General features: G+C 47.5%; 1 protein-coding gene across 1 annotated transcript in view; it reads left to right on the top strand.

The window, feature by feature from the left end:
- The window catches only part of LOC138303801 (uncharacterized), a 229,414-nt gene that overhangs the window by 113,878 nt on the left and 88,084 nt on the right, over window positions 1-27,452 (top strand). The window contains exon 4 of the mRNA XM_069243223.1: window positions 12,842-12,911. Within this exon, the coding sequence (XP_069099324.1) occupies window positions 12,842-12,911 (70 nt within the window). The remainder of the gene's footprint in view (window positions 1-12,841; window positions 12,912-27,452) is intronic.

Here is a 27,452-nt window from a genome sequence, read left to right as displayed (position 1 = left end):
GAAGCAGGGGTCAGTTATGGGCTGGACTCTGCTCCTGTCCATGCAGCAGTGTCACAGGCTGCGGATCTGCATCTGGTGACACCAGACCCAGTGTCTCCAGACCCGGAATTAGCTTTAACGTTGCCAGTGTGTGTAGTGGTTGTATATAGCGCCTAACACAATATTTAGCTTTAAAGCTACCAGTGTTTGTAGTGGTTGTATATAGCGCCTAACACAATAACAAACACATTATATGATCAACAGCAAATCAGGTTTCTTTAGACAGCAAGGCAATGTAGAAGTAGTTAGGGGTTGTGAGATAGAGGTCGAAGGGAGAGAAACAGAACAGAGCAGTGCCCCTCGAATGTAAAGCACATACCATATGTGTAAGCTAATGCAATTTAAAACTGGCTCAGTTCAAGTGCCTGTCCTGAATTATATCAAGTTAGGAAGTGAAGTGTGGAAACCAACTGTTCCACAAAGTGATATGCAGTGAGATATATATCAACATTTTAAAAAATAGAGGGCAAATTGGGATAATTGCATCACATTTTGCCAAAGAAATTCGAATAAAACACAGTTCTTAAGAGGAGTTATTTATAGATTCAAATTCTTGTGAGTGTGCTCTTATTTTTAAAGCCGGTACAAATAATGTAATTACACACCAACACCACTTTCTGTAAAATAACACATTCCAGTAATGTAAGGCATATCTATGTTGGGTTCTGTATATGAGATGCAAACATTAATACTGTTATATGTTATGTTATGAAGATCTGTACAGCATTCTATCAACCTGAAGGGTATCCTGGTGAGAGCAGGTGTGAGTTTTGATGCACCTAGGGCCTAGTGGGATTACTGGAAAAGCCAGATCTTCAGCTTCTTGTGGAATTCAAGAAGTGAGGAGAGGCTCTTATTTATAGTGTCAGGTCATTCCACATTCTGGGAGTGATGTAGGAGAAGGCTCAACTGCTGAATCTGGTTTTCCGTATGTGTGGGATATGTGCAAGTAGGAGTCTGGACCAGCGGAGGTGTCTGGAAGATTTGTGAAAGCAGATGCAATTGGTTTGGTATGCTGGGCTAGTGTTATGTAGTGCCTTGAAAATGTGGGAGATTACTTGCAAAAGCAAAGCAACATGAAATCAAATCAGCATAAATGTCTTTGCCAGACGAGAGTGAGACTTTGCTGAAATGCTTTGTGAAGGACTACTCTACTACTACTCTACTAGATATTGACTTGTGCATAGGGAAGCAGTTTACCTCAGTTATCATAATGGCTTAACTTTTATATATTCTGCATTTTTTTACAAAATAAAGCAAAGCAGCTACTTGAAGCATCAGACCGCTGGCAAAGTACGAGTGACAAATGTTGACTTCTGCCACCATGAAGGGGAAATTACAGAGTAAATATATGCATGGTCTGAGTGAGACCTAGGGGTGTAACACAAAAAGCCCCTAAGGCGCAGGGGGACCCCACCCTACAAAGGGCTGCACAGCCCTCCAAGAAGTGCCCAGTTCAGCCCAAGGCCAATGGAAATCTGTGAGATATAGAAACTTGGATAGCCCCTCAATGACATTCTGCGGGGGGCATCATTTTGCATTATGCCACTGGTCAGACACTGATTTTAAGCCCGTCCAAAATAAACTGTATATATTCACCGGGAAACTTGCTATTCTAGCAAATTGTGAAAGAAGTATGCACCTCACAAGCCACACGTCTCAACTTAATGATTCAATGTCCCACTTCTAGTTCCGGTTCGATGCCTGGCTTCTAGATCTGGGGTTTCTTACATAGTGCTCCATGGCACAGGTCAGTTTGCCCTAAGCAGGTGGGTGCAAATACTGTGGCAGCATGGTGAGGTGGCATAACGGTGGGAGTATGGGGGGTTGTAGAAATGTAGCTGGTGCACGGGCCCCACCTAACTCCTCCATAGTGAGGCCTCTGTGTAACTGACCAAAATGCTTCTGGCAACAATATGCAGACACTTGTACAAGATGAAAGCAATGAAATTAGACTGTACTATACCAAGGAACGTATACTGAAAAGCAATATAAGAATTAATATAAAGACCATTAGGTTCTTAAGAGGAAAATTTCCTAGCCAAAGTGCTAATGTGTAACCTCACACAATTATGGATACCAGCTGACCATTGGCAATTGGCCTATGTACTGGTGAGTAGAGGTGAAAATGCATGAGGCTGAAAGCTGGACCTTGCACAGGCTCTAGCTTTCAGTTTCCTATCTCAGTATCTGAGGGGGGTATTTGTGATTGTCTGCCCTAAGGGTCTTTCCAGGACTGCCATGTGAAGCAGTCCAACACAGACAGCTGAAGGTAAGTTTGAAAACAACTCTCAGATTTGTGTGAGGGTGAGAGTCCATATGTAAGAGTTCTAGCATGTGTGTGTGTGTTGCACCTGTGTGTTCGTGATTGAAATTGAATGAGACAATGAAGGGGGAAGTAAGTGAGTGAGAATGGTTGAAGCTAAGTGGGAGAAAATTAGTGAATCAGAGTAAGTGTGAATACTTGGAACTGGGAGTGAGTGATAGCCCAAGTTGGTGACACTGAGACTGGGTAATAGGCCTCATCCCTGGTGGCCTAGTGGCCATCTACAAATAAGTATCTTCTGTCTCTCTCTCTCTGTCTCTCCTTACTCCTTCATTTATACTTCTGCCTTTACACCTCTGTTTTCACTTCATTTTCTATTTTTTAGTTTTTCTGTCTCTTCTCATACTTTTCTATCTGTTCGGTAAACCCTCTCCCTCCCACGCTGCTGCTGCCTCTGTGGCTCCACCCCCCTCTCCACCATGAAGCGCGTTTCCCACCCTCCTGCTTTCCAGCTGACCAGACCCCCACTTCCCTCCCCTTCCTAATGGCGGCCGCAGCGTGGCCGTGCCATTGGAGATCCGAAGGCGTGCCAAAGACAAGCCCGTCCGCGCCCGTGGGTGCCTGGACCGCGCCCAGCACCAGGAACCCTGAATCTCCGATAAGCCATTCCCTGGTAACCCTCCATTACGGCACCAAAACCCCCCACCGCCTTATCACCGGACGTCTCAGCGCCTGCTGCACAGCATCTCCTAAGGACACCCACGGACTTTTTTCCTGCCGGAACTGCAACCTCAGTTTCAGCCACAACAAATAACCAGAACAAACCAAAACCTGAAATCACTGCCACCCGCCACAACCTCATCAACTGCCTCCTTCTGACTATCACTCCCTCCATAAGAACACCACCAAACTTTGGGACCTGATCGACTACGCCCGTCCAGACATCACATTCCTAACTGAGACCTAGACCAACCCTACCTCCGGACCAACCATCGCCATCCTAAACAGCTACAACATCCTAAGGAAGGACCTGCCCTCCCGTCTGGGTGGAGGACTGGCCTTCGTACACAAGTCCTCACTACACATCATTGCCAACACGGAGGAAAACTGCACCACGATAGAACACCTACACTTCCTGATCCACGCCACTCACAACTCCTCCCTCCATGGCACCCTAGTCTACAGACTGCCTGGCCCCGCCCAGCCTTTATCGACTCCATTGTAGAGATCGCTACCCCCACACCCTGGCATCCACCGACTACCTCCTCCTCAGCCTCAACTGATCACTGCACCCACGCACACTGCAGCGCACACATTCAACCCTATTTTCACCTCAAGCAACCGGATTACCATCAAGAATATCTCCACCCCAGACTGGACCGACCATCATAGCCTACACTTATCCATCACCGCACCCAACAGCCTCCTCCGCGTCCCCAGGGCCCCTGACAGGAAATGGAATTAAATCACCGACTAGCAACTCACCACCACCCTAGCCAAATCACCCCCATCGCTGACGCCAATGCAGCACCCTGCAAACTCAACTCCTGGATCACCGAATGCGCCAACTCCTTAGCCCCCCTCCGATCAGCTTCGGTCAAGCGCATCGCAAAAAAAGCCAGCTGGTTCACCACCGAACTCCAAGAATCCAAATACACCTGCAGACGCCTAGAGAAGAAATGGAGAAACAGCAAAAACAGTGAAGACCTCGCCTCCTTCAGAGCCGCCACTGCCACCCATCACCAATGCATAAAGAACTCAAAAAAAGCTGAACTCCGTGAACGCATCAACACCTCCCCGCACAACACGAGGGAACTCTTCATGGTAATCAACAAATTCACCAATCCTCCCTCCGAAGCCACCAACATCCCCCGTCGTAAGACCTCTGTGACAAATTGGCCACTTTCTTCCACCGCAAGATTAAGGACATCTATGACGGCTTTCTCCCACAGAATCCGCCCAGCATCAGAACCTACGACCTACCCAGCCCCCCAGAACCCACCCAGACAGTCCACAGCTGATCCACTCTCACCACAGAAGAGACTGAAATCATCGTGAACAGCATTCACTTCCGAGCTCCCACAGACCCCTCTCCTCACCACATCTACAACAGAGCCATCCATCCATCCATCACCCCGAACTCCGCAAGATGCTGAACTGCTCTATCAAAACCTTCCCCAAAGATTGGAAACATGCCGAAGTCCGCCCCCTCCTGAAGAAACTCACAGCCGACCCACTAGAGCTCAAGAATTTCCAGCCCATCTCGCTGCTACCCTACTCAGCCAATGTCCTGGAAAAAGCCATAAACTCACAGCTGAGACAATTCCTCGAGGACAACAACTCTCTGGATACCTCTCAGTCTGGCTTCTGCACGAACCACAGCACAGAGACAGCTCTTCTTGCAGCCACCGATGACATCCACACACTCCTCGACCACGGCCACACCGCAGCACTCATACTCCTCTACCTCTCAGCAGCCTTCGGCACAGTCTCCCACAGCACCTTATGCACCAGACTCCACGGTGCAGGAGTCCACGAAAAAGCCTTGCAATTGATTCCTTTCTCACCGGAAGAACACAGAGAGTCAGTCTCCCATCCTTCATATCCAAACCAACAGAAGTCAGCTGCGGAGTCCCTCAAGGATCCTCCCTGAGTCCAACGCTGTTCAACATTTACATGGCCCTGCTTGCAGCCATCGTCAGAGACCACGGAATGAACATCGTGTCATACGCCGATGACACACAACTCACCATAGCCCTCACTGAAGACCCGGACAAAGCTAAGAGGAACTTTCACACCGGAATGAAAACCGTCGCCACCTGGATGAGGGAGAGCTGCCTCAAGCTCAACTCAGAAAAGACTGAGCGCATCATCTTCGGAAACTCCACTTCAGCCTGGGAAGACTCCTGGTGGCCCACATTGGCTCAACGCACTGCCTACTCGGACTGACCATGCCCGCAACCTAGGAATCATCCTCGACTCCTCCCTATCAATGACCTGACAGGTAAATGCAGTCACCTCCTCCTGCTGACACACACTCTGCCAACTCCGCAAAATTTTCAAATGGATCCCGTCGACTGCCGCTAAATAATCACCCATGCCCTAGTCACAAGCAAGCTTGACTACGGCAACTCACTCTACACCGGCACCACAACAGAGAACATCAGGAAACTACAACTCATCCAAAACGCCACCACCAGACTCGTCCTGATCCTTCCCCACCAGGAATACATCTCCCAAAACCTGAGGATCCTCCATTGCCTCCCAGTGGAGAAGCAAATCAACCTCAAACTACTCACTCACACCTGAAGGCCCTTCACAACATTGGACCTGCCTACCTGAACCATCGCATCTCATTCCATAACCGCGCCAGACCCCTCTGCTCCGACCAGCAGGTACTAGCCACCATCCCACGCATCCGGAAAACCACCACCTGAGGAAGATCTTTCGCCTGCCTCGCAGCTAAGAGCTGGAACAACCTGCCCATGCACCACAGACAAAGTCCATCACTCACCATCTTCAGGAAGAACCTCAAGAAATGGCTCTTCGAATGAGGACCTTGAAACCCTCACAGGTGGGTAGTTGCTCTTTATTAAAACTGATTGATTGATTGATTGAGGAAGTGAGTGTGAGTGAATGTGCGAGTGTGAAGTAGAATGTATGGGAGTGAAAGAACATAAGCATGAGACAGCGAGAATGTGTGTGATAGAGTTACACATGATGAGTTTGCACCTTTGCCCTTGCATACTGGAGGTAATTCTTTGCATTTGGTATATCAGTGGTAAAATTCTGGAGCTGGAGTAGTGGATGTAAGTCTTTGTAAAAGAGGCACCCATAGCGAAATGCTGGTACTGGAATACTAAAGGTACTTCTTGGCATTAGGCCTACACGAGGCAAAATGGTTGGCATTAGGGAGTACAGCAGGCCTCTATTACAGACTACTGTCCGCAGCATACTAGAGGTATATTCTTACATACTGGGTTGTTGGTTAACTAGAGTGTGAGCCATGGTCAAGCAGCAACCACAATCCTTATCAGGGGGAGGCGCAAGCCAACCCTAAATTAATCTGTGTTCAACCCTCTGGGTGCTTGGCACAAAGCAGTCAGGCTTAACTTAGAGGCAATGTGTGTATTTGTGCAAAACTTCAAACAGTGACAAAGTAAAAAACGCCACACAAAAAGGATTTTCACACCAGTTAAAAAAGTTATTTTTCATAAATAAAACAAGATCAAAAAGTCAAAGATCAGTCAGTAGAAATGAAGACATGAAATTGTATAGATTTTAGGGAAAATAGCACCAAAATAGCACCCAAAAAACATAGAGCGCCAACTGTGGATATTAGTTTGCTTTGAAATGGGGTAGAGTCAGACGTTCAGGCCAATCGAGATGGAGAGTAACCCAGTTAGGCCCGCTGAACAAAGTACATTAAATTATGGTTTGTGGACAGTCACAAGGATCCGCATCGAAGATGTGTCGCACAGCTGAATCGATACGTCGGTTCTGAGATGTCGCAAGGTTGCAATGCGAGGGCTTGCCTTGTCATTGGGGATCCCGCTGATGGGGGTTGCAATGTGAAGTCTGGCATTGAGAATGCCACGGGCTGTCAGGGCGATGTGTCAGTTCTGAGAAGCTGAGAGGCTGTGATGTGGAGTTGGGCGTTGTTGTTAAGGCTGCTGTTGATGAGGAATGCAAGGGCCTGTACCGAGGATACGTCATGCAGCAGAGTTTCAAATGGGGCTGCAAAGGTAATGTGAATCTTTGTGATGGATCTAATCCATGCAGCAGCAGGAATGGGTTGGTTCTGTTTGGGTTGCACCATGCAGCAGAGGAGATGCATCGGTTCCGCTGGGTCCACAGAGGCAGGTAGAGCACCTTAAGCCCACTTCCAAGGGTTCAGGACTAGGGTAGCACCAATTGGCAGGGTAGACTCACAGATGGCAGTGTTAGGTTGTTGGAAGCATGTTATGTCCCTGAGGCTTCAAATCAGGAGGCCAGACAACTATTCCTTCGAGTCGCTATATGTTCTGGGTTCAAGTGGTGCAGGTTCTGTCCTTCTCTCCCAGGGAATATAGAGGCATGTCAGTCCAACAGAGCAGCTATCCTTCAGAACAGCAGTCCAGCTTGGCGGCAGTCCTTTCAACAACACAGCAATCCGTCTTCTTGGCAGAGTATCCACAGGTTCAGAGGTGTACTGAAAAGTTGGTGTCTGATGTCTGGTATTTATACCAGTTGTGCCTTGGAAGTGGGTAGAAGCTTCTAGAAGCATTCCTTTGAAGTGCACTGATTCTCTGCGTTCCTGGCCCCAGACTAACTACAGGGGGTACACAGCTATTTGCGAGGAAACAGGACAAAGCCTATTCAAGTGTAAGTGGGGCTAGGACCAGTTTCTCCCTCCTGTCCCGTCAGTGATGGCCCATCCAGTCACACCTAAGCTCCCCCTTGTGTGCGGCTGTCTAGGAGGATTACAAAAAGCCCAACTGTTAGAATACCCAGTCATGTGACTTAGAGACAGGCTGCGGGCACCAAATGGCTAAGGCAAGACATGCTAACTTTCTAATAGTGGCATTTGCAAAATTATAATTTAAACTCACCATGAGTTAACATTTTTCTTTAAAATTCCAGAGACAGCAAATATGAACTAGTTACCTGTTTCCATTTGGAAATTGCACTTATAAAATGTAACAAGGTACCACCAATGTTATCCCATGGAACAGTAGACCTTGCAGTAGTGAAAAACGAATGTAATAGTTTTTCCCTACTAGGACATATAAGAATCAAAAGTGCATGTCCTACCTTTTAAATATGCTGCACCCTCCCCTTTGGGATGCCAGGGCCTCCCTTAGGGACAACACATATGTATTAAAATGAAGGTTTGGTCTGGCAAACGTTTTACTTAGCCAGGTTGAAATGAAGGTTTAAAAAGGCACACATGGAGGCTTCAATGGCATGCCTGAGACATGATTAAAGTGCTACTTAAGTGAGTGGGAAAATCAGTGCTGCAGGCCCTGTCGTAGTGTTTCATTTACAGGCCCTGGAACAGGTAGTGCCACTTTACTAGGAACTTACAAGTAACTTAAATATGACAATTAGGTATAAGCCAATCTACCATGTTTTAGGAGAGAGCACAAGCACTTTAACACTGGTTAGCAGCAACACCATCAAAAGCAAAGTCAGCAGAAACAGGAGGTCTGAAGACCAAAAGTTAGGAGGAAAACCACACCAAGTATGCTATGTCTAATAGTTGTATATGGATGGCATCGATGGCAACATTCTGGCACTGGTCTATTGAATGTAATTCTTGGCATAAGGAAGCATCCATTTCATTTGGGGGATACCCATGACAAAATGCTGAACCCAGCACCACAGAGCTAAATGACATATATGGGCAGCCATTCCACATTTTGGAAAAAATGAAGCTAATTCCTGCGAGAACAGTTATATACTGCTTGGCAAATCACCAAAAGCCTATGGGTTTTGGGCAACTGGTTGTGAAATTTGAGCATTAAAATGCACTATTTCACCTCATTTTTAATCAAATGTTTCTCAATGTGTGAAACCCCACCCCAAGCCAACGTAGAAGTTGGTGTTGCTCACTTTGCTCGCTTACTGGAATTCGGGCATGTATTACACCCCACCACTTTCAAAGATCACTTGCACGCACTGCTGGGACGTTTTTATGTACCGTTAGTAGCCTGTGGCAGTGAATCTGATGGGAAGCACAAGCTCATAAAAATACATACGCCATCGTTATGACAAATTGTACAGACGTGGTGAAGTCCCAGATATGTCAGGCCTACACAATGAGTGAACCAGCATGAGTGTGAATGAGTGAAACTGAGAGTGAGTAGGAATTGCAGTATATTAGTGACAGTGAAAGTGAATCGTAATGAATTAAATGAGAGTATGATGAGAGGGGGAGAGAGCAATATTGAATGAGTGTGCAAGTGTAACCGAATATGTGGGAGTGAGTGAATGTAGGTGATTATGAGTGAGTGAGAATGTGTGTATGTTAGTGTTACGTATGTTGAGTCTGCCTCTGGGCCTAACAGATTGGAAATAATTCTTGCCATATGTGATTTCTAAGTAGTAGTAGAAATTCTTCCCAAAAGCGTCCCCTTCTAGAAATGCTGGAACACTAGAGGTTATTCTTGGTATATGGGATATCTCTGGCGACATCTCTGCATTAGGGAGGGTGGCACACAAACATGGCAAAACAGTGTCCTCGACATCCTACAGGCATATTTTTACATATTGGCCACTCATGGTATATAGATGGCATCAAAGGCAAAATGATGGCACTAGTATATTGTATATAATTCTTGGCATAAGAAAGCACCCATTTCACTAGGGACACCTATGACACAATGGCTGTGGCATCATGTAGGACATACAAGGACAACTACTGCATGTTTTGGGAAAAAAATGAGTTCACATTTGGGAGTATCAGGCATGATTTCATTGGCAGACCATGAAAAGCCTGTGGCTTTTAAGCAAAGTTATGCAAATTTCGTGCTGTAAAATACAAAAACCCACCTTCCACTGTTAAAACAGCAATCCCCAAGACAATCAATGTGCCTTTCCAAAAGAAGATCTGTAGCGCAAGCTCATTGCATTATATCGCATCTATATTTAAATAGCCATTCCTACACTTGACAAAGAGCTGAAGCATGTTTGCGAGTGCATAGTATCTACTCCATGTGAGTGCTTTAGATGGAAGAATGTGCATCTGTCATGTGACCTCAATCTATAGTGTTTAGATATAGGGGGTCATTACGACCCTGGCGGCCGGCGGAAAGGTGGCGGTAACACCGCCATTGAAAGGCTGGCGGTAAGGGGACTTGGGGTGCTCCTGGGAGCCCCTGCACTGTCCATGCACTTGGCATGGGCAGTGCAGGGGCCCCCAGGCATAGCCCCGTCACGCATTTCACTGCCCGAATTTCGGGCAGTGAAATGCGCGACGGGTGCTACTGCACCCGCTGCACATCAGCATTGCCGCCGGCTCAATTACGAGCCGGCAGCAATGTTGATGTGACATTTCCGCTGGGCCAGCGGACGGTAACACTGTTACCGTCCGCTGGCCCAGCGGAAATGTCATAATAGGGAGCCAGGAATACCGCCGGCAATGGCGGTATTCTGTCTCCCGCGGCCTCGGCGGTCTTTTTACAAGACCGCCAAGGTCGTAATGACCCTCAGAGTGCATGATATTGTGCACAGTTGTGCAGTTACATTTTATGGATACTCCCTGTCATGAATTGAAGTGAAAAGGAGTGAGAGATTGGACTCTCAATCAGTAAATGATTGTGTAGTGATGAATACACAGCATGCCTGGGCAATGTTGCCACTGTGGGAAGTGTGTTAGTGTGATGCTAGGCAAGCGTTCACGCATGCACTCGGGTGTAGGAGAGGAGTGTGAGAATGGATGCTGTGGCAAGCTCGATACCTACCATCTTTGGAGTGGCTTGTAGCGTAGAGTTTGAACAGTGTTGAGTATGGAACATTGAAAAGCCAGCAGAACTGAAGGGTGCAGCCCTTGTGATATGCAGTCTTCCATCAGCTATGGTTTACACTCTGGAGTCCACACCAGAGAAGCAAAGAGGCAATGCCTAGGAATGGACATTATTCAACCAGTCATAGTACATGCTCTGACAGATTCACTGTGGTTTGACAGTGGAGCAACCAGAATACAAACAGCCATAGTACATGTATGAGGAGCGACTGGGAGCAGCTTTTAGTAAAGGATGTTAGATGAAGCAATGGTATAATCTCAGCCTTACTAGGAGTGGCACAGCACAACCCCTAGGAATGGGCAAAATGTAATAATATCAGATAATAATGGCCTTGCACATTTTGTGTGCACCTCCGGGCCTTCTTGTTCATGCTTCAGTAATATAGAACATATACATAAGGCAAAGACACTCCTTTATCATCATTCTGGAAGATCCCTATGGAAATGAGAGAACCCTCACTTTACAATTACCCGCAAGGGGCTGCTGCCTGAAAGCACTAATCCTACAATCTGGATCCAATGGGAGTATTTCTAGATTTCTCCTTACCCGCCTTCTTACACACTTCTCCTCCAACTTCTCCTTACCCACTTTTCTATGCGCACTGTCCGCCATGCACTAAAAATGTGTTGGTTAGATGCAGGCCCAGGGGAAGGGTAATTGGATTGAAGAGAGCAATAGAGACACTGGATATTATCATCTCACCTGGTGGCACATCAGGGCACTGGTTACACTGCAGTTATCTAAAAACAAGAGGAAACTTTTAGTGATGTAGTTGGTCCCAGTTTCATAGTTTATTACTAATATTGTATTTGATATACTTTTTAAATATCTCTGTCTTTCCGATTATCTATGGTTTAGTCATTGAAACTCTTTGTCTTCATAGAGTTGTAACTCAATTTAAAATGTGTAACATATATCTGAATTATTATGAACTACTGGGCATTTATTACTATAGACAACTATCTTCAGAACTATACAAATAGGTTCTAATATTTTAATTATTTTCAAAATGCACATTTGTATGAGTGTTCACCTAACAACAAGCAATCCCTTTCCTACCTAAGTTGATACCTCAACACCATAACAAGTCTCTTTAAAAAAGTTTATCAAATGCTGTCCAAAGATGAGAACCATTTTTGCTTCTCCTGTGATAACAAGTGCAAATATAAGAGTTCATAATCCACAATGGATGCCTCCTGAAATTAACCAGAAGCGTGGTCCTTGAATATGGCTCTGTACCCCGTTTAGTCTTTCGCCAACTTTCGAAAATAATGACAGTCTGTAAAGTTCCAAAACTTTATAGACAAAATTTTGGCTGCAGCAATTAAGGGCCTAATTTACAAGAATCTTACTTTTCGTCTCAGATGCATCAGATTTCTTGCACTGTCCTACGCCCCTAACATCATCATGGACGCGCTGTATTTAGAATAAAGATCTCCATGGCACAGGTTTTCAAAGATTTGTGATAAATTTTGATGCATCTGTGGTGCTAAATTCATGCATTGCTGGCACTAGTGTCGAAAACATAATGCTACTCCAGCAATGTGAGGGAGGGGGCAATGTTAAAAAGCCCAGCGTCACTTTAGCTCCTGCTCTGAGCAGGTGTTAAAAAACTGAGAAGAGAAAATGAGTTTTTTAAGTAATTGGATACAGTTGGATTCATTGTAGGGATTCTACTTTAATAATCCCAATATATTTTCATTTTGAATTGAAGCCATGATTGTTCCTTTGTTCAGGTTTCCGTAAGCCTCATTTGGCAGATGACCATTTGGCAGATGACCTGGAGACCTTGTGTAAACCCACTTCCCTACTCATCTCTTACTATGGCAAAACCATACTTGGTCTCACATGTGTTTGTCCCTTCCTCAGTCGTTTGAGATATGCCAGCCTCTCAGTTAATCTCTTGATTTCCCACAAAGGCCTGTCCATTGCTGAGGGAGACATATAGAATCAAGCTTACAGTGTTTGTCCTTCATGAGAACATAGCCCAGCCCGGTCTTTCATTTGTATCTCCTTTTATTTCTTCCAGAATACATGGCTGTGACTTTGAAGAGGAAAGGGGAGCCCGATGTAGATCAATGGCAGCAGACCTATACCAGGTGAGGACATCCACCAATTGAAAGCATGTCGGAGATGGAAACGGTCTCACCAATGGGTACTTAAAGAAAGTTTGTCTCAGGGTATTGATTATCACATTGACAGTATGAACTGGATCATGAATGACCTGGTTTTCCCAGTAACACCTAGGATTTACAGTAAAATTGCATGAGGCTTTGGCTGCAACAGCAATAAAGCCTTATCTATCTCCCAGTCCTTGCCAAGCTTTGTCTTCCAAAATTGTTCTTCCCATCCCCTCTCCTGCCCTCCCATGCCCTTCCCTCCAACCACACGCAACACTAAGGCCCTCATTCCAACATTGACGGGCGGCGGAGGCCGCCCGTCAATGTTGCGCGTCAGGAATACCGCTCCGCGGTCCAGAGACCGCGGAGGGTATTCCACGTTTTCCCCTGGGCTGGCGGGCGGCCGCCGAAAGGCCGCCCGCCAGCCCAGGGGAAAACGACCTTCCCACCATGAAGCCGGCTCGTAATCGAGCCGGCGGAGTGGGAAGGTGCGACGGGTGCTACTGCACCCGTCGCGTATTTCACTGTCTGCATTTGGGGCCCTCTTACGGGGGCCCCTGCAGTGCCCATGCCATTGGCATGGGCACTGCAGGGGCCCCCAGGGGCCCCGCGACTCCCCCTCCCGCCATCCGGTTCCCGGCGGGAGAACCGCCAGGAACTGGATGGCGGGAGGGGGAGTCGGAATCCCCAAGCCGGCGCAGGGGGCAGCGGGAAACCGGCGGGAGACCGCCGGTTTCCCTTCTCTGACCGCGGCTAAGCCGCCACGGTCAGAATGCCCCGCGGGGCACCGCCGGCCTGTCGGCGGTGCCACCGCGTCCCGCGGCCCTGGCGGAAGTAATCCGCCAGGGTCGTAATGACCACCTAAGTCATTGCTCCAATTTACCACCTGCTTCGAGACATGAGGTGGCCATGTACTTCTAAGGGTTAAAGTAACCTTTTTCGAACATTTTGTTACTAAAACATCATATACAATTATATTTGTTTCTATGTATTCTGTGAGTTTGAAGAAAATATTTTTGTTAATGGCGACCTCCCTAAACAACTTGTAATGTAATTGTATTGCTGGATTTGTCTGTGTGTTTTAGAAAAAAATAGGGTTATCAATTTCTAGGGTTATCACTATTAAAACCACATTCCTCTCTGTGTTTGGAGGATATCTAGCACTGAACACAGTTTTATTTTCAGAAGGACCACCGCAAAAATGAAATTGAGGACAGGGGGCGTAGTTTCAGGAGGGGTGATTCGTGTATAACATCTCTGAAATAAATGCAGTGGCTTTGTAGTTGGGCCTGGGGCCTTGAGTCAGGTCTTCTATCTCTGTGTCAGTTTTTCTCATCCTTAGCCAAGAATAAAAGTCAAAACTGTGACCTTTGATATAAAAGGGAGAGAGAAACAGATAGAGATACTCATCTGGTGGCTGAAATTTCAAATGTGAAACCCAATAACCTGAAATCAATACAGCCTCCATGGATGTTCAAATTGTGTGATCCTAGGCAAATATTTTATTTCACAGAGCCTAATTTTGTTTATTATCACATATGAGCACACTTTTAAATAGTTGAGTTCAGGATGTGCTCTATACCAGCACCTCTTATATTTAATTTAGTAGACTGGTTTAGTAGATGGTGCCCCACCTATAGCAGTTACTCCATCTATAATAAGAATCTAGAACACATGTAGGGTTTACATGACTACTGACTTGCCGCTTAGCTAACTGATGGCTGTGTTATTGGGGATAGGGGGTGTGCATGTGAGGGCAACCATGAATTTTCCTAAAAACGTTCACTTTTAATTAGTATCTGTCTATGCAGTGATATAATCTGATGTACTGTGGTGAAATGCTTCGACATGTTAAATAAATACACTGTTTTGAATTTTGGTTTCATGGCCTAAATGTGCATGGACTCTTAAAGCAAAGCCAGACCTATTTTCTATCAGTCGCTTGAAAAATGATTTGTAAAGGTGAGTCTTAGAAACATACAGCCCTGCTCAAATGCACCGATTTGACGACTCCATCATCAAGGCTTCTTGTAGCAGAAATGAAGACTGCATGCAGTGAAAATACATTTAAAATAAGTGATCATAGGCCAGGGACTCCAGACTGTTGTGATATATTAGTCCTGGGCCCTTGATATACCTCCGTACAAAAATTGTTGTCCAGAGATTTTCATTTTTCATTTGTGTTTTTGTATCATTAGAGAAGTAATTTTGCTTGGGTAGCCGTTGCTAATCCGGGCCGATTTTTTCTGGACAAAATTTTAAAAAATGGCAGATGTGTTGCAGTGATGTTGTAATTTTCAGGAACAATGAGACCTATATACTTTATTTTGGACTCAAAGCATAGGTTTTGGGGGTCAGGTAGTCTTATAGAGAAAGAAAATAATACTTCAGAGCAACCCTTCCTCCATTTTTCCAAAATGGTGCCTCAATAATGATGTGATTTGGCCATCATATTGGTAATTTATATTAATATTGTTTTTGTTTCAGGTATTCCATTGATTCAAATTTGTAAGCATAAGCAAAGCAGGTGGTAGCAGAGGACATTTACCTCCTGATAAAGTGTTGCTAACTACAAAATCTGAAGACTCCTTCAGCAAACAAAAATCGTTCATATGCCAAACTAATCTGAAAGAAAAGCTAACATAAACTGCGGCTGGACAGAAGATGCTGCAGAAATACAGCAAGACGAAGTTCACAAAAGATTGAAACTGGTGGGTGAAGAGGATCAAATATTTAATCATTATAACAGCAAGTGCTACAAGTCATATACAATGTAAAGAAATAGCAGAAACCAGTGAATCACAACAAGAATTCGAGTCTTCTGAGAAAGCAATGACAACCAAGCCCAGTGCCCATTCACTTAGAAGATAGATGGCTACCGCTTGTCCACCTCCAACAACTGATCAGAAAGCAGAGGCTCTTCAATGTGTTATCTGTGGATTAGCAAGAACAAGGTATGTGAGTCTCAAAGGGGCAAACATGTTTTTATCTGCAGCACATTTCTCCCAAGATGAAGTTTTCAGCCGAATAGCTGATCTAAACAGCGAGGTGAATGTATTTGCAGCAGATTTGTACGCCCACCCGAACTGCATGCATGCATACATTCGAAAATATGAATGTACAGTGAGCTCCCAGCAGCAAGGTAACTGCCAGCCTTCAGTTACGTTTTCACTCTTTTGACAAGCAGATGAAGTTTTAAAGCCACTCTTGAGTGCTGGCTATGGGTTCACACTCAGCGAGATCAGAGAAATGATAGTCAACATTGATGAAACTGTATTGATCCATAATAATGAAATTAAGAATTTTCTGGTCAGAATGTACATTGACAGAATTTGTTTTTGTCAGTCTAACAAAAAGACTGAGGCACTTATGGTGTTCTCAGCTAATTTGACTCCTGAAGTTCTTGCTGCCAAAGTAAGATCACAGGATGCAGTAAAACAAGCAGGAACCATTTTAAGAAATGTTCTGAAAGATTTAGATTTTGGACTTAATGACGAATTCTGTGATACCCCAGAGCTCTGCAAACCACGGGAGTCCACAAGAATGCCTGATGTTGTGCTAACACTTTTTACATCATTGTCTAATATCAGGAAAGAAAAACAGTTACAAACTAAAGTTCCTGAGTTCGGAACAGAAGACAAAAACATTGATGATGGCTTTGAAAAAATAAGCAAAGAAGTGGAAGACAATCCCATGAACTAACAGGCTAATGCTGTACAAATGTACTGTCTTTTCCAAATCTTATTTTATGAATTACATCACGGTAAAAAGAAAACTCTGGTACACATGATGACTGCCCACGAAATCTATGACAAGTGCAAAAGTAGAGAGCTAATCACTTCAATGAATAGGATTGGTGTATCAACAAGTTATAATGACTTTGTATGGCGCAGGAACTTGTTAGCAGCTCATGCTTTAAAATCGTGTGAATCCGACAGCACACCACTTCCAAGTCACTTTACCAGGAAAGGATTTACATTTGCTGCTCTTGATTATTTTGATTTTGAAAACAGCTCTTCTTTGTCAGGAACATCCAGCACACATGATACTGCCATGGTGCTTTTTCAAGGCTGTACTAATGAAGTAGCTGCTGGAAAACAAGCTGTGTCAGATGTAGGCATAAAAAACGATGCTGCTAATTATATGACCCAACTGCCTTGCCAACGTGTGCAAAATCTTTACAAGACATCAACACATCCCAGTCTCCCAGAAAGTTTCAAAGTGAGTGAGGACATGGATATTCTTCTACCTAATGCTGTGGCCCGCAAAGCTGATTTAACCAAAGTTATCATATTGTTTATTCGGTGCAGGCTGAAAGGTGAAGAAGAGCCAGTTCCTTCGTGGGCTGGAATTCATGCACTGATCTCCCAGAATATGTGTCCCACTGAAGAAGGTTGGGTGTTTACCAGTAATTCCATCTCCAGTCACAAACTATGCAACAGTATACACAGCTCTAAAAAAAAAAAAGAAAATGTGCATGCTCAGCTTGAAGACCAGCCTATCCTGCGATGAAGGTATTTTCCGTATTGTAGCTGACATTTTTATGAACAGTCCATTAGAATTTGATGATCTTTATCCAATGATGTGCATTTTCCCCATGACCCAAGCTTTGTTGCGGTGTGCATGAAGTTATCTCAGACGATGTGGCATAGATGATGCACTTATTGAGATCTCTGGAAGCAAAACTGTCCAGTCAGTATTGAGCTGAACTTATTATGTTCCTTTGTTACAAAGTATGCCCATCATATTTGAGGCATTAGAAACTTTGCTTAGGAATACTTTCCGGAACAAGAATGACAAATTAGGTTTTGCATATCTTATTTCAGAAGTGAACAAGGCACAGGGTGCACTTCATTCAAAATACATAATGCAAAGCCAGGCAATGTTCAATACACTCAAATTAGAGAACCTGAAAACCAAGTTTGTAGAGTTTGTCAAAAAATGTGAAGAAAAATCAGTACTTTGCAAGTACTGGGAAAGTATTTTACACGTGATAGCTCTAGTAATCTGCACGTGAAGACTGTGGAGTCACTCATGACTGTGTTTGGCAAAATCAATTGCATAAACTACCTCAGATATCGGTCCTGGTATTTGGAACAAGGGAAGAAGCTAGAGGTGGAAAAACCATACCTCTATGGAAAATTCATCCAAAGAAATTTTGTGGTGAAAGACAGAGAGGGAAGTTTCAAAACTGTGGCTCCAGATATTAAAATGGAACACAGGCTCCCGAGATCACAGAAACGCTCCAAGGAATTGTTGGTCAGACATGTAAAAGTGAATATGTTGCTCAATGGCAGCTGGTTTACCACAAAGTTCTTTCTATTTATAAGGTTTTCAGAGCGATGACAAATTCAAAATTAATAGACCATTGTGAAACTGTTCCTCACCCCAAACTTGTGGGAAAGAGAGGGTAATACTTTAATAAACATGTTGACAGCCTTCTTCATTTCATGCAGCAGCAAGCAAACCCCTTTGAAATGACTGAGCCTGTGCGACTACACAACTTTGTGACCAAACAGTATCTGAATAACAATATAAAAACACATCTACTAGATGTCCTGGAACAGGGATCAAATGCAGAACTGAAGCAGGAGTGATTTGTATTGAAAGAGAAAAAGATGTTTGACATAATCACTAAAGCTAAACTTCCACGCTTTAATTGCCATAGTAAGAGCTTCATCCAAACAACCACCACAAAAGAAGTCACAAAAAACAACTTTCGCAAGCACATAGAGTGATGGATGCAGCAATGGAAAGGGGTGAATTTCTCAAGGACATTGTGTCGCATGATCTTCCAACAAACCCATTATTTGATGGAGATGCTGTGACCAAACCAGTGAAGTACAAGCTCGCACAAGAGGTCGAAAGAAAACTTTCACCTGAAGAATCTCAATTTGAAAAGATGTCCTCATTGAAAACTGCTGTTGTTGTTGATGTCACAATTGCAAGTGGTCAAGATTTCATCCATGCAAAACTTCAGAGAGATCTTTCAGACCATTCTACAGATATCAAAGTCAGAGTGTAGCTTGCAAGAACTGCACATTGTCTTTGACCATTATCTTTTACTATCTGTCAAAGAATGTGAGAGAATCAGACAAATGTCTAAAAGTGAAACAATTGACCCTGCCTGTGTCAAAAATATAACACCTATACCTGCACAACCTGATAAATTCTTGTCATCAACATCGAACAAGATGAACTTAGGGATGTTAACTTGCCAAAACATTGCTAATGCTTCAGTGAACACTGAATTTCTAATTATTGCAAGTGGAATGATTGTCAATGAGGTGCCTGCAGAGATATATTCAAAAGGTATGGGTTATATTGTTCAAGAACTTAACAGCAAATTGGAGGAAGCTGCCTTCGTGTTGTGCCACATGTTGAGTGGGCTGCTCAAAATGGTTCCAATTGAGTCATTGTACTGTCAAATGACACAGATGTTATTATTGTGCTACTTAGATTTGTTTCAATGTTCGTAACTCAAGGATTGTCGGAGTTATGGATACGTTACAGAATAGGTGAGAAAAGACACTTAAAAAGACACTTACGCCTTCATTACAACCCTGGCGGTCAGTGATAAAGTGGCGGTGATACCGCCAACAGGCTGGCAGTCAATACCGCCAAATTATGACCATGGCAGAAAGAGCTCAGACAGACAGCCACTCTACCACACCGACCACCAGGGCACAAACAACAGGCACCATGGCGGTAGCCGCCTACAGTCAGGCGGAAGCCAATGTTCCACCCACTGTATTAAGGCACAGGAAACCACCACCTTTTCCAGGGCGGTACCAACAACATCAAAAGCCTGGCAGAAACACTGCACAGAAGGGAAAAGACTCATCTGTGGAGACTCAGGGAAGAACCATGCCGCCATGGAGCCTGAACTGCATATATTCCCAATACTGTTCTACATCCTGCTCCACCACAAACCCCAACGACGGGGAAGACGACCACGGTGAGTACAGCCGCCTAGCATAGAGGGGATGGGGGGAGGAAAAAGAGTGTGACACAGACACGCAACACCCCCACCCCGACACCATACACACAAGCAGATGCAGTAATAAAACATATTCACCCTGTACTCCTCAGGAATAATGCAAGGACAACACAAATAGATAAAGTAGTAATACGTGCATCCAATCTAAAATTATATACATATTTACAAATCAAGGGACACTGCCCAGTTCTCAATGTTCGTGGGCCACATGGCCACATTACAAAGTCCAAGGCCCAACTTGACTCATGCAACAACACGGGGGAATCAGTTAGAAAATGGGCAGGCACCTCAGGGGGACGGGGAACGGGGGAGCACCTCAGGCTGCAGATGGAACAACACAATGTCCTGGAGGGGGCAACATGCCCTGTGCGCTATCCTGGGGAGTGCAAGGCCACAGTCTCTCAAGTGGTTGAATTGCCCACATGCTCTGGAGGGGGCAACATGCCCTGTGTGCTGTCCTGGCGAGTGCAAGGCCACAGTCTCTCAAGTTGGTGATTTGCCCTTGTGCTCTGGAGGGGTAACATGCCCTGTGCGCTGTCCTGGGGAGTGCAAGGCCAAAGTCTCTTAAGTGGTTGACTTGCCCACTGGTTCTGGAGCGGGCATCATGCCCTGTGATCTTCATCCTGGGGAAGATGTGGTGAGTGCGTGGCTTACCCACTGGTTCTGGAGGGGGCATCGTGCCCTGTGATGCAGGTCTTGGGGAGTGCAATGTCACAGTCTCTCAGCTGGGTGTCAATTCCACAGGATTTGCAGGGGCAGCCCACACAACAGCACATGGACGCAGGACTACACACTGTCCGCCGGCGGTGATGGCTGCTCAGTGGTGGTGATGGTGATGTTGCCGCTGGTGGTGGGGGGAAGCTCCAGCCCATCCCCTGCCGGCTCAAACGGATGCCTGCTGGTGCTGTTGCTGCTGCTGGTGGTGGTGGTGGAGCTGCTGCTGCTGGTGGTGGTTGTGGGGGGAAGCTCCTGCCCATTCCCTGCAGGCTCAGATGGCTGCCCACTGGTGCTGCTGCTGCTGGTGGCAGTGCTGCTGCTGCTGGTGGTGGTTGTGGGGGGAAGCTCCTGCCCATCCCCTGCAGCCTCGAATGGCTGCCCACTGCTGGTGGTGGTGCTGGTGCTGCTGGTGGTGTTTGTGGGGGGATGCTCCTACCCAACCCCTCAGCCTCGGACGGCTGCCCACTGCTGGTGGTCATGCTGCTGGTGGGGGGAGGCTCCTGCCCATCCCCTGCAGCCTCGGATGGCTGCCCACTGCTGGTGGTCATGCTGCCCACTGCTGGTGGTGGTGCTGGTGGTGGTGGGGGGAGGCTCCTGCCCATCCCCTGCAGCCACGGACTGCTGCCCACTACTGGTGGTCGTGCAGGTGGTGGTGCTGGGGGTGATGGGGGAGGCTCCAGCTCATCCCCTGCAGCCTCCGACGGCTGCACCACCATGGTTGGTGGTGGGTGCTCTGACTGAGTCCCAGCACCAGGCCCCTTGTCCTTTCTGCCTGCGGGTGTAGGCACCTTGCCCTTCCTGGCAGCAGCTGGTGATGGCTCCTTGCTCCTCTTAGAAGCAGCTGGGGATGGCGCCTTGCTCCTCTTGGCAGCAGCTGGGGGTGGCACCTTTACCTTTACGGTAGCAGCTGGGGGTGGCACCTTGACCTTCCTGATAGCACTTGGGGCAGGCACTCTTTCTGTGTGGCTGCCTGGGATCCCTTCCCATCACAAGTTGCTGTGGACACTACTGGGCCAGTGGACTGGGTGGCTGAGGTGCTTGCCTGGGTTTTACCCACCCTGGCCAGACGTGAAGGACAGGGGAAAGGGGTAGGGAAGAGGTCAATGGTGGAGAGGAAAAGCTTTTTAGGGACATTGGGGCAGGAAGAGGGAGAAGGTCTGGGAGTGGAGGAAGAGGGAGTGGTTGTAGGAGATGTCTGTCTGCTGTGTTTGGGTGCAGGTGCATGGGCTGGATGCTGTTGTGAGGTGGATGGCTGTTGGGTGTCTGAGTGCTTGCGTTTGTGTGCTTTGGGAGGAGGGGGCACAGTCACAGTGGGAGAAGACACAGGGGACGTGTGCATGGCTGTTGGGGTGGTGACTGCCAGTGAGGTGTGTGTTCTGATAGGTGTGCTGGTGATGGAGGTAGTGGATGAGGATGTAGTGCATGCAGGTGTGAGTGTAGACGCAACTGGGTGGGAGGTGGAGGACGAGGAGGAGGGGGCCACAGTAGAGGCAGTGGATGTTGGTATGTCTGCATCTAGATCGTGTTTGTGTGAGTACCTGTGGGATGATGTGTGGTGCCTGTGTTTGCCTGTGCCACTCTTGTGTGTTGTCTTGTGTGCATGCTCGTCTGCCTGTGTTCTTGGGATAGGTTGGGGTTGAGGGGAATGGGATTGGGTAGAGGAAGTTGTAGGGGTAGGGTGGAAACAGGGACAATGGTTGCCATCAGAGAGGAGTCCAGAGCCTGGATTGATCTCTGTTGGGCCGCCAAGCCAGTGTGAATGGCCTCCAGAAATGCATTGGACTATTGCATTTGGGCTGCCAGCCCCTGGATGGCATTCACAATGGTTGACTGCCCAACAGAGATGGATCTCAGGAGGTCAATAGCCTCCTCACTCAGGGCAGCAGGGCTAACTGGGGCAGGACCTGAGGTGCCTGAGGCGAAGCAGATGCCCACCCTCCTGGGTGAGCGGGCACAGGCAACTCGCTTAGGGGCTGCTGGGAGGGCGGTGCTGGTATCGGGGTGGCAGCTGTACCTGTAGCTGGGGTGGGCACAGAGGTGTCCAGCACCACCAGGGAGCTTCCATCGGAGGAGGTATCCGTGTCTGAACTGTCCCCTCCAGTCTCTGCCGTGGTGTTCCCCTCGCCCTCAGTCCCACTGGTGCCCTCCCCATCGGTGGACTCTGCCTCCTGGGTCCTGTGGGATGCAGCTCCCTCCATCGCCGGTGCCTCTGCTCCTCCGCCAGATGATGCTAATGCACATAAGGACAGGGTGACAAAACAAAAAGGGGGGGAAGATACAAAGGGTACACTTGGTCAATGGCTGCACCAACACCGCTGTTGGCATACACAGCACCCTAACACACAGGGAACAGTCCTACACTCTATGCAATGCACTACCAGTAACAATGCTAGTCACCAGGGCATGGGGAGGGGCACATACCGCCCACTGCAGCATACCTGCGACCCACACACCCCTGCCCAGTACTGGATGCCTACTAGCTAGGTTGGACCAGTTTCACATCAGAACCCTGCCCAACATGGGACCTACTCTGCAATGTCAGCCGTGGCCTAGGGGCACCCACAGGCACACTTTCCCCACCCGGACACCACCCCACCAGGCGTTAGTAGTAATGATGGCCACTGTACTCACCCCCTTGTTGCTGCTGTGATGCCCCCAAGCGCCCATCCAGCTCCGGATAGGCCACCGCCAGTATGAAGGCCATCATGGGGGTCAGGGTTCAACAGGCACCCCTTCCTCATTGGGAGGCCATTCCCAGCTGGGCCTCTGCCATCTTCCATGCCCAGCGTCTCAGGTCCTCCCACCGTTTCCGACAGTGGGTGCTCCGCCTGCCCTAGACCCCCTGGGTCCGCACGTCCTTGGCGATGGTACACCATATACCCTTCTTTTGATGGGCGGTGACCTGCAGAGGAAGTATACACAGGGAAAGGTATTAGTTAGACCATCCTGCCTGTTACACTCATGGTCCACCATAGCTCTTCCCAATCCCTTATGCACAGACATGGCCCAGCATACATGCTGCAAGCTGCCCAGGGCCCCTCCGCCACCCCCCTACATGAGGCCTTCACACACACCACTCCATGCATTCATACCCCATGCATCATGCTCACAGTGTACTCACCTGTTGGTCTGGAGGCCCGTACAGCAGTCCGTACTGTGGTAGGACCCCATCCACTAGTCTCTCCAACTCTGCTGCGGTGAAGGCAGGGGCCCTTTCCACAGTCACACGGGCCATGGTAGGTTCCAGACACAGTTCACAGCAGCACATGCAGTGTAGGTCCTCTCCTGTTGAAGGTCAGGTAGCAAGTGAGTGAACACATAGAAAATGGTGGTGACGTCCGTGGCGGTCCATACCGTCACCACCGGCGTACATCACCATCGGCCACTGTACCCCATAGAGCCCAATAATAACCAATGAGGAGTTGCACGGCGGTTCCCAACCACCATCCCGCAACGGCACACAACTTCAGCGGAATTACCTCACTTCCACCTGTCTCTCCATACAGGACAGACGGACACCATTTCAGGCGGGGGTAGACCGTGGATCATAACTGCGTCACAGATAACAATTGTACATTCAAGACATATGCCACTAATACATTTAAAAAATCACATCATGCATTGAACTGTAGTTGCTACAATGTACAGATTATGAGCGGCTCCTAACTCTTTTGCCCCATAGATTGCAACCGCTGCAGATAAACAGAAGATGGAGACATCCCTCATGTAAAGACCTCTGGTGGACTTGGCAACAATGAAGGACAGGCACATTATCCTCACCTACAGACTTGACAGGGCCACAATCACGGAGCTGTGTGCCCAACTGGAGCCTGACTTTATATCTGCTACCCGTCACCCTACTGGGATTCCCCCCTCTTGTGCAAGTGCTACCAGTGCTCCATTTCTTGGCAACTGGTTCTTTCCAAGTGACAGTGGGGTTGGCAGCAGGAATGTCACAGCCAATGTTCTCAATAGTGCTGACCAGAGTGTTGGCTGCCTTGATTAAACACATGTGCAGCTACATTGTGTTCCCCCAAGTGGAGGATTTGGCCACAGTGAAGACTGACTTCTATGCAATGGGACATATCTCCAACATCATTGGGGCGACTGATGGAACACATATTGCATTTGCTCCCCCCGGCAAAATGAACAGGTGTTCAGAAATCAAAAAAGTTGAATGTGCAGATGATGTGTTTGGCAGACCAGTACATCTCCCATGTCAATGCTAAGTATCCAGGCTCAGTGGATGATGCTTTCATCCTGAGGAATATCAGCATCCCAAATATGATGGCCCAACTACAGAGGCACAGGGTGTGGCTAATAGGTGAGCCCTGGTTCCCACCCAGTGGATGTTGGTGTATGGGTATGGTGTGGGCCATATGGCATAGAGTGTGGCTAACAGTTGTCCCTCGATATTTGCAGGTGACTCTGGTTACCCCAACCTCTCATTGCTACTGACCCCTGTGAGGAATCCTAGGACAAGGGCAGAGGAACATTACAATGAGGCACATGGGCGAACAAGAAGGATAATTGATCGTACATTTGGCCTCCTGAAGGCCAGGTTTCGGTGCTTCCATCCAACAGGTGGATCCCTGTACTACTCACCCAAGAAGGTCTGCCAGATAATCGTGGCATGCTGCATGTTGCATAACCTTACCTTGAGAAGCTATGTGCCTTTTCTGCAGGAGGCTGGAGATGGCCGTGTGGCAGCAGTGGACCCTGTGGACAGTGAAGATGAGGAGGCAGAGGATGAGGATGAGGACAACAGAACTGCAGTGATTAGACAATACTTCCAATGACACACAGGTAAGACAGTGTAACTTCACATTTCATTGACAGTTTTTGTTTGACATTGTCACTGGCAGGCTGTGAATTCCCACATCTATGCCCACTCACTGTACCCTTTGGCAACGCTTTTTGCAGATGTTGGTGCCCCACTATCGCTCCTGGTGTGTTCACTGCAGCCAACTACAGGTCTTTCCTATGTATACATTATCGTACAGTTAAATTGCAATGTTTAAACCTTGTTAACTGAATACATACTTAAATCATTTGACATACTTCATACTTGTAGTTTTTCAAAGTGTGTTTATTGCAGTGCTCTGCAGAAAAAGAGGGACGTGCAATAGGCTGGAGTAATGCTGGAGGAAAGTCCAGGGTAGAGTCCAGCCTATTTGTAGCACAGGTGCATTGTCCAAGGAGGCATAGGAAGGGGAGCAATGACAGTTCAAGATCGACAGGGTGACAGAGTAGGACACAAGGGTGACAATCAGGAGAGTCTTATTTCCTGGCGGGGTCTTGGCAAAAGTCTCTGGCTTCTGCCTGGGTCACAGTGAACATTTGCAGGGTGGTTCTCCTTCTGCAGGGGGAAGGGTGCTGGTGGCCTGTTGGTCCTGTGGCGTGGCCTCCTGTCCACTAGCGGCAGCGGAGGTGGAGGGCTGTTCAGATGTCTGGCTAGCGGCAAGGGCCCTCTGGTGTGACACTGACTCCCTCATAATGTTGGCCATGTCTGCCAGCACCCCTGCTATGGAGACAAGGGTGTTGTTAATGGACTTCAAGTCCTCCCTGATCCCCTGGTTCTGTCCCTCCTACAGCCGCATGTTCTCCTGCAACTTGTCCAGGATGTGGCCAGCGTATCCTGGGAATGTTGGTATGCTCCCAGGATCGTGGTGAGTGCCTCCGGGAGAGTCGGTTCCCTGGTCCTGTCCTCCCCCTGGCGCACAGCAGTCTTCCCAGCTTCCCTGTTGTCCTGTGCCCCTGTCCCCTGAACCGTGTTCCCACTGCCACTGACCCCAGGTCCCTAATTGTCTTGGGTTTGTGGTGTGCCCTGGGGTCCCTGTAGTGGTGGACACACTGCTGATTGACGTGTCCTGGGGACAGAGGTATGGGTACGCTGGGTGGGTGCTGCAGTGGTGTTTCCTGAGGGGGGAGGCTCTGTGGTGGTGTGTGACTGTGCCAGGGTAACCAACTGTCTGGAGGTCCCTGATAGGCCAGGTTGGTCATCCAGATCCAGGCGACCAGAGTCGCTGTCATCACTGTGGGCCTCTTCTGTGGGGGGACTGGATGTTGCTGGCACCTCTTCTCCGTTGACATTGGCTGGGATACCTGTGGGGATGTAAATGCAGTATTATTATTTCTGTGTGTGACATATTGTGCATGGGTGGGTTCCCCTCTATGGTTGTTATTGCCCTGGCTGCTTTTCCTTGTGTGAGTTGTTATGTGGTGGGCTAGGTGATTCTCTCTAGTGTGCATGCTTTAGTGATAGGTGTCCATGCAGGGCTGTGAGTGGTCTCCATGCATTGGTAGTGCATGCTGGGCTTGGCATTGGGATGAGTGAGTTTTGATGGTGGGGTGTGTGGTAGGTGGTGGGGTGATAGGAGTGAGGGTGGGGTCGGGGTATGTGATGGCATGTAGGTAGGGGGGTGATAATAGTATAGAGTTGACTTACCAGAGTCCAGTCCTCCTCCTACTCCTGCCAGGCCCTCAGGATGCATGATTGCCAAGACTTGCTCCTCCCATGTTGTTAGTTGTGGGAGACCACCGCCAGTCCTCTGTACTGTGAGCTGGTATCTTGCTGCAATGGAATGCACCTTACCCCGTAGGTCGTTCCACCTCTTCCTGATATCATCCCTTGTTCTGGGGTGCTGTCCCACGGTGTTGACCCTATCCACGATCTTTCTCCATAGCTCCATCTTCCTAGCAATGGATATCTGCTGCACCTGTGGTCCAAATAGCTTTGGCTCTACCCAGATGATTTCCTCCACCATGGCCCTTAGCACCTCCTCAGAGAATCTGGGGTGTTG

Source organism: Pleurodeles waltl, chromosome 7 (assembly GCF_031143425.1).
Source record: "Pleurodeles waltl isolate 20211129_DDA chromosome 7, aPleWal1.hap1.20221129, whole genome shotgun sequence".
Lineage (NCBI taxonomy): Eukaryota > Metazoa > Chordata > Amphibia > Caudata > Salamandridae > Pleurodeles > Pleurodeles waltl.
This window is presented reverse-complemented; position numbering and strand designations above follow the sequence as displayed.